At 30.7% G+C, this 9,547-nt stretch overlaps 2 protein-coding genes across 2 annotated transcripts; one reads left to right on the plus strand and one right to left on the minus strand.

Annotated features, from left to right (window-relative positions):
- Positions 1-145: 145 nt before the first annotated feature.
- LOC100159396 (dual specificity mitogen-activated protein kinase kinase dSOR1) lies at positions 146-3,596 on the minus strand. The gene is made up of 8 exons (XM_001948260.5): positions 3,243-3,596; positions 2,929-3,157; positions 2,618-2,730; positions 2,426-2,534; positions 2,178-2,354; positions 1,918-2,104; positions 1,529-1,698; positions 146-686 (listed from the first exon to the last, which is right to left on the minus strand). Exons 1-8 carry the CDS (start codon positions 3,341-3,343, stop codon positions 567-569), a joined length of 1,206 nt encoding a protein of 401 aa, XP_001948295.1. The 5' UTR covers positions 3,344-3,596; the 3' UTR covers positions 146-566.
- Positions 3,597-5,055: 1,459 nt separating this feature from the next.
- On the plus strand, positions 5,056-8,064 carry LOC100161441 (eukaryotic translation initiation factor 3 subunit E). The gene is made up of 9 exons (XM_008188876.3): positions 5,056-5,365; positions 5,556-5,672; positions 5,748-5,909; positions 6,682-6,804; positions 6,878-7,110; positions 7,198-7,315; positions 7,393-7,604; positions 7,663-7,897; positions 7,960-8,064. The coding sequence occupies exons 1-9, from the start codon at positions 5,276-5,278 to the stop codon at positions 7,984-7,986; spliced, it is 1,317 nt and encodes a 438-aa protein (XP_008187098.1). The 5' UTR covers positions 5,056-5,275; the 3' UTR covers positions 7,987-8,064.
- The last annotated feature ends 1,483 nt before the right edge of the window (positions 8,065-9,547 follow it).

A 9,547-nucleotide genomic window follows, 5' to 3' on the forward strand; every position in this document is an offset into this window, starting at 1 on the left:
GAGTTCTGTTGAACCAACAAGTTGGTATGTTACGCGCTTGTAAGACGGAGACAATAAATGTCACTGTAACGTCCCCTTAATAGACCTTAATTATTTATTTGTTCAATACTTATACTACTAATATTTTAAGCTTCGTATGTGTCAACTCCAATATGATGCATATTATGTGCCTAACCTAAACCAACATAAGCCTGTGAAAAGAGGAAGGCAAGTAAGCTATAAGGTTAAAAAAACATAACACACCAATAAAATATAACAATAGAAATAGAAATTAATGCTTTCATCACACAATACACGTAGAAAAGTTTTATAAAAAAAACACCCTTGGGATTATTAGTTATAAATTATCCCTAATATATTTTAAAATAACATTCAATATCCTATTTAATAATTATTATACAATATATAATTACCACCCTATAAAAGGCTACATAAATACGATCAAAACAATTTCTTGGCAAAAGCAATTATATTATATTAAGCTTGGGAGGGGCACACCTCTAGACATTTCTGTCTAAATAGGAGTCCACAGCAGTGAGCCTTTGTATTAGGAGCAGTGAGCAGACTCATGATGCTGAATTCGAAGCCATTCTGGTTGGAGTAGTTGGAGTTAAACCTTTTATCTTGCAAACCCATCCAGCGATGTCAACTGGTTCACTTTCCGCTTTCTTTATCCATTGATGATCCTATAAAATATGAAAATGATTATATTACATAGTTTACTATCTAATTTATGTCTTATTGACTTCATTGTTTCATACAAATTTAGAAATTACCATTAATATCAAACAATACGTGTCAATGTTGTATTAGTAATGTCTTGAAGACTTAGTTTATATAATCATTACATTTTGGCAACCATAAAAAGACTAATTAAACATTACATTCTCTAATGTTAAAATTATGAAATTATTGTGTTAGTTTTACCCAGTAATTAATTTTGTTTGGATAATCAATTAAATTTACAAACTTGAAAAACTGTAAGTATCCTATCTATTACACTAGTAATTGCTGTACTGACCCTCCTCATATTTCATACAAAAATTATAATAATTCAAATTTTAATGTATACTATGCAGTAGATCATTTTTTTGTTGTTGATGAATTTCGTAAAATTTGAACTTTAAGCACATATAAAAAAAAACATGAGCGTAGTATTGATATTTTTCAACTGGAGAAAAGCTTCCACTCTGAATTGAATATATGGCAAATTTAATATTTTTAAAGTCGAGTAAGTTTCTATCAATAATTATAATTCAGAAAATTCTGTTCCCTCGCCTAATCTAACTTACCCTAACTTTAGTAAGTAAAAAACCTCAACAAGTTGAAAAAATTTAATTTCCCTTGAATTTTGACTTATAGAGGTTCTACTGTAACAAAAATTTTGAGACATAAATTAAGTGTAGTAAAAATGCTAAGTGACACTTAATTAAATTTAAGAAATTTTCAAAATATGATTTTGCCTTTATTCCAAACCCTGTCATTAGAACATAATATATATTAATATTAAGTAATAATTATATCTTACCATAAGCATTTTGAAATCTCCTCTCTCATTGGGATTTTTCTTTAAGCATCTGTCTACAAAATCTTTGAAGGCATCAGAGAATATACCAGCTGGTAATGTAGGAGGTGGTTCATTAACAATGTAATCAAGGAGTTCAAAAATGGCCATTGGCCTAGGTCCATTTCCATTTGCTAAAATAAAATCATATGGATAAAAATAAGAAAACTATGCAAGTCATATGAATTTTTTTAACAGTTAAAACATGTTAATATTTAAAATGTTTCAAGTATTTTTTTTATAAACATAAAAAAAAAATTGAAAACGCTGAATGAGAAAGAAAGTTGATTTAAATAAAGTAAATTGCTCAATATGTAACAAATATATTATAGTTGTATTTAAAACTTTCTTACCGAAGACATCACCTTCAATATTTTCTATTGTTTCAGTCGCCTGAGATCTAGGCCCAAATATTGATGCTAGAGTCTTAGCATCAGGTGCGGGTATGGGATACATTCCAATGGCCATTTCAACCAAAGATAATCCCAAGGACCATATATCACTTTGTAATGTATATTGTGTACCTTGTAGTCGTTCAGGCTTAAAAATTATGTTGAATAAAATAAGTTATAAAAACTAAAAGTATAATTTTAGGTTTTTTTATATTACTTACAGACATATATGATCTAGTACCAACAAATGAGTTAGCCATAGAGTCTATTAATTGACCAGACACACCAAAATCACATATCTTAATTTCCCCTGCGCTGTTAACCAAAATGTTACTGGGTTTGACATCTCTGTGAATAATGGAATGTTGTTCTCGAAGATAAATCAGACCTTTGACAACCTAAAGAAATAAAAAAAAAAAATGTGGATGGTAATTTTTTCTAAAACTAAAAACTATTGGTGTGGACGCACAGCAGCAGTTATAGTTCCAAGCATTGGCTCAGGTATTCTAGTCTTTTGCAATATGAGATCAAGGGAACCGCCATCCATGTATTCCATGCAAATACTAATTTCACCATCACTATAACCATAATGGTAATTATATAAATACAAGAAATTATTGTTTTTATTAATTTTAAACATTATTATTAATTAGACAATTACCTGTAAAATGCTCCATAAAAACCAACTATGTGTGCATGGTTACATTCATGCAAAATTTTAAGTTCCCGAATGATTTGTTTTTTTATTGCAGGCTTTACTTCTAAGTGTATGAGCTAAACATTTTTAAAATTTATATATATGTATAAATAAAAGTGAAGTGTCAAAAATCATGGAAATTAGAAATATAGCCAATTATATAATACCTATGTATTATATATAATTATGTCTACAATACATTTTTAAGTTTTAAACATTATAAAAATATAATTGTATGCACTAGGAAATCAATTGAGTTTGTTAAGTTCTATTACTTTTCTGGCCATGATAAGTCCGCTAGACTTGTGTTTGACTTTCATAACTACTCCACCGTTGCCGGCACCTAGTTCACCATCTTTCATTTTCTCAAAGTCTGCATCACTAAGTTCACCCCCAATCTTTTCTTTTTGACATAAAAATAATTCCATTCGTTTTCGTTGTTCGTCGTCCATTCCGACTCGATCCAATTGTTCTTGTAGACTTGCTACGCTTAATTTGTCGCATCTGTACCATACAAAAAAATTATGTTAATGGTTAACCAACCAGTTTCAACAGACAATTTTTGTATTTGTAGTTTGTGGTCACTTACCCTGCGTCTGATGCTGCCGATAATGGTGCAGATGGTGACACAGGCTGTTGGTTGTCAGCCACACCAGGAGGAAGGGTCAAGTTTAATTTGTTCTTCGACATATTCCTTAGAGGTCTCGGTAGAAGAATACCTTTAATGATGATTGCAGATTGATAATTGAAATTTGATGGGGTAACGTTATCGTTGTATTAATGATAAGGAATGTGTTGGGAACGAAAGTGAATTTCGATTTGCTACACCATGGTTAATGACGTCATGGTTTAACTTGACGTCTGCTTGTCACGTTTCCAGTCCACTGTCCAGTGTAGTTAGTGCCATAGTATAAGACATAAGAAGTTTGTGCTCTATGCTCTAGGGCTTAGCGACCACCAACGGATTGATAAACGTTGTTAAATAGGGAATTGTAATTGGCGTCACTACTGGATAAGATCAGAGGCCCTTAAACAAATTCCAACCATTGAGGCCCGGGGGCTATGCCCCCCCCCCCATAACCCGGGCTTGATGTTGTTATGTCGTGACCACGGTCTTAGAAAATCTTTTAAGACCGTGATATATTATTTCATCTATTCTGTGATTATACATTTATACTGTCTATTTTAATTCGTGGTTCGTTCTAAATGTTTTATTTTGTGTTTACAAAAACAAAAAATAAATTATGAAATAAACGTTCGTTGCCTCATTGGAACAACTTATCTATACATGTAATTGTGAAAAGATAAATTGAAATAATTTTAAATCACAGAATTTGTTTCGTGTTGCAATTACTGGAATAAGTTGACTTTGGAAAATAAAAATGTGGGACAAAACGTTGTGATCCCACCTGAGTCACAATTAAATCATAGAACAATATAGGTACTTAATACTAGTAATAATATTGTTCTGTGCTATAATACTTAACTATAATATATATCTTTAATCGTGATCTGCGTAAAACCACAGAATAATATGGTAAAACTATATACATTTAATAATTTACTAAAAAATATCATGTTCAGTATCTTAGATCATATGACATATACATATATAATATGTATATACTATATTTTATAAGTTCAGTATATTCAGTAACAGATAATTTAATAAATTTAATCTATGAGTCTGTGGTATTACAAATTAAAATATTCACTAATTCTGTACTACCCTCAATGTATCTTCTCTACATCGTGATTCATGGTACTACACATCACGGCTATAGATACTTGGTAGTCCATAAGCGGAAATCCATTACAATTTCAGGGGGCGCTAACTATATTAACATCATTGTTAGTAGGGAAGGCTTCGATCCTACACAACTTATAAAGGAGGGGGCTTGATGGACTTTTTTTTTTGGGGGGGGGGGCTAATCCACCTCAAGACGCCCTCCCCACCCACCACACACACACACCCACCGATTACCACCGATGCGTGGCAACCATAATTTATAGACAATTGACAATTGTTAACTTTAAGCAGTCTCGCCAGTGTCTTCTTTTGGGGATACCTCTTATTCTATATTTTCATGGCTAAATATACCATGTATTTTAGCAGTGTATATTTTATTAAAACGTGCTGAACGTCGTGGAACAGCGCATGTTGTCCGTTGACTGTTGAGTGAACAGTGAAATCGACACTGTGGTCTGTAAAAGTACCAGACTGCGTTATTGAACTTTAAAAAGTAATTAGGCGATAAAATCGATGAAATCGATCATCGATGTCTTAAAACTGTCTTATGAAAATCGGACCTGGCAACACTGGGCAATGCTGCTGTTATCTGTGCGCTTCCATTTATTTATTCTCTTTGGGCCGAGTCATGATAAAGATTTTTCATAAGTCCATTTTATCATGGTCCGAGTGGATGTTTATCTATCTATGGAGTGGACCGAGTTGGATTGAACATATTTTGGACCACGATTCAAGAATTACGGCCATTCAAAGTGTATCTTCTGTGAGGCCGCCTTTAGACTTTATTTGCTTAATTTTCGTCTTTACTGTCGGATAGTCACTGCATTACTTATTTACCATACATTCATTATAGTAGTCGGTCACAAACAAACATGGCTAAATTTGATTTGACGAGTAAGATGACCAAATACCTGGACCGGCATTTGGTCGCCCCGCTGCTGGAGTTCTTGTGGGCGAAAAAGGTAAGTGTTTTTCAATTTACCCGTCTCGAACTATTGGGAAACGTATGCCGTTCGATTACGGTTTATGGAAGAATTGCGTTTTGGTGAATTTTTGGTCGTGGACACCAAATTGCACTGTATGAGTGTGTATGATCTCTGCCAAACAGCAATTGTTGTAAAATGTTTGACTGACCACAAAACGTTTATTTAGATTTACAACGAGAATGAAATTTTGCAAGCCAAATTGGACATTCTTAATAAGACTAACATGATGGATTATGTAATAGAGATTTACAAACAGTTGAATCCTGAAAAAGAAGTACCAGAGGTATGTACCCATTTAATTACTGTAGAACTTACAACCAACAATGTTTTTTATTTTATCGTTACGTTATGATATTAGGAAATGAAAACAAGAAGAGATCAAATTGTATCGCAGCTCAATCAATTTCAAAGTGAAGTTGACGTTGTGATGAATTTCCTCAAAGATGATAAAGTCATGAAAAATATGGAAACAATGAGGGATCCTAAAACATTGTCTACCTATCTAACCAATGAATTCAACGTAAGTGTTATTCCTATTCTAAAATAATAATAATTGATTTTATTTTCAATTCAAATTCTTGGAATTTAATTTGAACTAATGTTTTTTTTTAAATTACTTTTTTTAAGGAGTTCCTATAAAGTACTATTAAATTAATAAACAATTGATATGAGTATATTAAAATGTATTTCTGAAAATAATATAATTTGTTATAAAATATGAATCTAAAAAACTAAATAGATATCAATGTTGTTTACCTAACCTTTTTAATATTAAAATAATTATAGTTTGCTTAAAGTTAAAAAATCTTAAATTTGTGTAGATTGTTTAATAATATATATTATTATGTCATATTAATGGAACTTCCTGACCATCTCGACTATCTGACAATCGGAATTTTTGTGTCAAGAGTCAAGACTACCTCATATATGTTGTGTTACATTGCCACTAGGCTTATTGTGACTACTATAATATATAATGCACTACAATTTCTGAAAGCGGAAAGTGGAGAGGAAGTTCTCTATGGTTCTCCCTCACACCTCCCAGAGTTTTCTAATATCAATTAAACTAACTGATTATAATAATATACTGCTAATTACCAGGAGGTTCTTTAAAATATGGAATTTACATTTCTATAAGTCCTAACGTCAATGGAAAATATTTTTAGTTTAGTATGCTTATAAGTACAGAAAATGTTATGGACTATTTGAAATAATAATCATTGTATCAAACTATAAAGTCTCTTAGTATGAAATAAATTGTAATTAAATTATCAAATTTTTTGTTAATTTAGTTTAAAGTAGAAATGATGGAAAGTATGTACAAATTTGCCAAGTACCATTATGACTGTGGAAATTATGCTGGTACAACAAGTCATTTGTACTTTTATTTATTAGTTATGTCGCCTTCTGATAAGGTAAATTCATGAATGTGTAAAATTCTTATTGAGTTTCTTGTATTATATTTATAATATATGAAATATTGTTTAGAATTACTTGAATGTTCTTTGGGGAAAATTAGCATCTGAAATTCTTATTCAAAACTGGGAAACTGCTCTTGAAGATTTAAACAAGCTGCGAGAGTACATTGATTCTAATACAAATGGTTCCCCATTGCATTTGCTACAACAACGAACATGGTTAATTCACTGGAGTCTATTTGTGTTTTTCAATCATGTTAAGGGACGTGACCTTATTATTGACATGTTTCTATACAGGCCTAAGTAATATATTGTGAATATTTTATATTAGTAATAATAATAAATTATGATGTTATATAAAAAATTATAAACAAATTATTTTGTTATCAGCTATTTAAATGCTATTCAAACCATGTGTCCACACATTCTTCGCTACTTGGCCACTGCAGTAATCATCAATCGTTCAAGAAGAGCAGCCATGAAGGATCTTGTTAAGGTTATTCAACAGGTGAGTTTAATAAAATGTAGATGAATTGTCTATTACTATACATTTTAAATATTTATTAATACTTATACTGTATTCAGGAGTCTTATACCTACCGTGACCCTATAACTGAACTTCTAGAAAATCTCTACGTTAATTTTGATTTTGAAGGAGCCAGGGACAAATTACATGAATGCCAAATTGTTCTTTTTAATGACTTCTTTTTGACTGCGTGCCTTGATGATTTTGTAGAAAATGCTCGTTTGATGATTTTTGAAACTTTTTGTCGTATTCATCAGTGTATTAGTATTGGGTATGTATACTCTGTTTTTATAACTTCATAACATTTAAATCCTTTATTTATTATTTAGTATGTTGGCTGAAAAGCTTAATATGAACCCAGAAGAGGCTGAGTGCTGGATTGTGAACCTCATCAGGAATGCCAGGTTAGATGCAAAAATTGACTCAAAACTTGGACATGTCGTTATGGGAACACAACCATTATCACCTTACCAACAGCTTTTAGAGAAAATAGATACATTATCAGTGCGATCAGAAGCATTACAACAACTCATCGAAAGAAAAGTCAAAGCTAAAACTCAAGAAGTAAGTTAAATGTTATTTATTTTCCTTAGTTATGTTTTTCATAAAAATATTATATTTTGCAGCAAGATCCACTTTGGTACAATCCTTGAAAAGCTGTTGACAATGATAAGTTATGAAGAAGTGTTATTTTTCAATAAAACAAGAATAATATTATTCATGAAATGTTATTTTATTTATTTATTTTTAATAATCAAATTAACATTGAATTCATTTTCTGAAGTTTTTTGGAATCCTGAAAATCCTTAAATTAAATAGATCCTATGATAATTGTACCTGGTAGGGCGGGCTGAGATTTTCCTTGGATTGTTTTTACCCCCTGTAAGATATTCCTAGCTCCTAGGATCTAATAGGCACAGCGTATAGGGGAGGGCAAACAGGCCATGCCTCCTAGACATCAAAAACTTCCTACAGCCTAACTTTAAATGTTCATAAAAATGTAATTTGACATTCCGATAGACATTTGTTTATTGTTAAAAGTAGGTTTATGAGGAATTTTGTATTAAATTTTCAATTCTTAGAGATAAAAAAAAACATTTTTTTTTTTTTTTTTATGAAATTTTAGTAAGAAGGAAAATTTTCTTAGTTTTGTTAAGTAAAATTCTAATTTTTAGACGCTCATAAAAAATATTGTAGATTTATGCCCAGATTTTTGTTTTGTTTCTTCTAACAAAAACTTATGAGGAATTTTTAATGTTTTCTTATTGATTACATTTTCAAGTTTTCTGTCGGATAAAATTTTTTTAATTGACATTAATTTAGAAAAAACTAATAAAATCTGAAAATGCTATATGTCTATATGGCTCAAATGGAATTGCAATATTTCAAAAATTGTATGGTATGTGGAAACTGCTAATATTCTGTGAAAATGTCATTCATCTACGGTTTTGTTTTTGAATTACAATAAAAAACAACATCGATATTTTGGTGTACCTATTGAAAATGTTAATAAGTGAAAATTTTTATGTATCTATAGACTTACAGTAGTTTTGTTTAGAGTTACGCTGATATTTTGCGTAATAATTGCTGTTATTCCTTACATAGACATTTGTTATATCCTGCTTACAAGTGAGTAACATAGCAAATTGTACGCTCTCAAAAGATTGTGTTTAGCTCCGTTGGTTTAAAATTTAGAGCGAATCGATCTTTTATAAAATTTAAAGGCGAGATTATTATCCAAGGCATCTCATAGCCTTTTTATTATATTTTAATTTTAAATCAAGCTATGGGTATAATAAACCACCGGTAAACTCATACTTTCTTGTGGTCTAAACCAATACATTTAGTTGAGATTTGTTACAAAAAAATCATATCAGAAAAAGAAGTGTGCAAAAACCTGTATGAATAAACGGAAAAAATAATAAATAATATGTAGGTATTAATTATTAAATTAAAATTAGTTCGTAAAATATTATTAAAAAAATGTCATTATTAGTCTTTTTCTTCAAATACTTAATATGTTTTAATCGCTCTGTATAGATAGGTACTCAAATCGCCAAATGTACTTATTTGAGATTTATTGGTTTATATACAATGATATCTCAATTAGGAGTATATGAGTATTTCCATATAAAACTAACAAGTAACATTAGACATACTTACGATATCGGACTCAGTGGCGTCCAACCCTATTACTAGGTGTAGCGGTCGCTA

Source organism: Acyrthosiphon pisum, chromosome A1 (assembly GCF_005508785.2).
Source record: "Acyrthosiphon pisum isolate AL4f chromosome A1, pea_aphid_22Mar2018_4r6ur, whole genome shotgun sequence".
NCBI lineage: Eukaryota > Metazoa > Arthropoda > Insecta > Hemiptera > Aphididae > Acyrthosiphon > Acyrthosiphon pisum.

Excerpts from the sequence above, each read along its gene's own strand:
- LOC100159396 (XM_001948260.5), bottom strand. The coding sequence starts at position 3,343 with ATGTCGAAGAACAAATTAAACTTGACCCTTCCTCCTGGTGTGGCTGAC. Across the intron at positions 2,731-2,928 it reads GACTTATCATGGCCAGAAAA|CTCATACACTTAGAAGTAAA; the intron begins GTAATAGAACTT and ends AAAAATGTTTAG. Across the intron at positions 2,355-2,425 it reads TTGGAACTATAACTGCTGCT|GTTGTCAAAGGTCTGATTTA; the intron begins GTGCGTCCACAC and ends TTATTTCTTTAG.
- LOC100161441 (XM_008188876.3), top strand. The coding sequence starts at position 5,276 with ATGGCTAAATTTGATTTGACGAGTAAGATGACCAAATACCTGGACCGG. Across the intron at positions 5,673-5,747 it reads CTGAAAAAGAAGTACCAGAG|GAAATGAAAACAAGAAGAGA; the intron begins GTATGTACCCAT and ends TTATGATATTAG. Across the intron at positions 5,910-6,681 it reads ATCTAACCAATGAATTCAAC|TTTAAAGTAGAAATGATGGA; the intron begins GTAAGTGTTATT and ends TTGTTAATTTAG.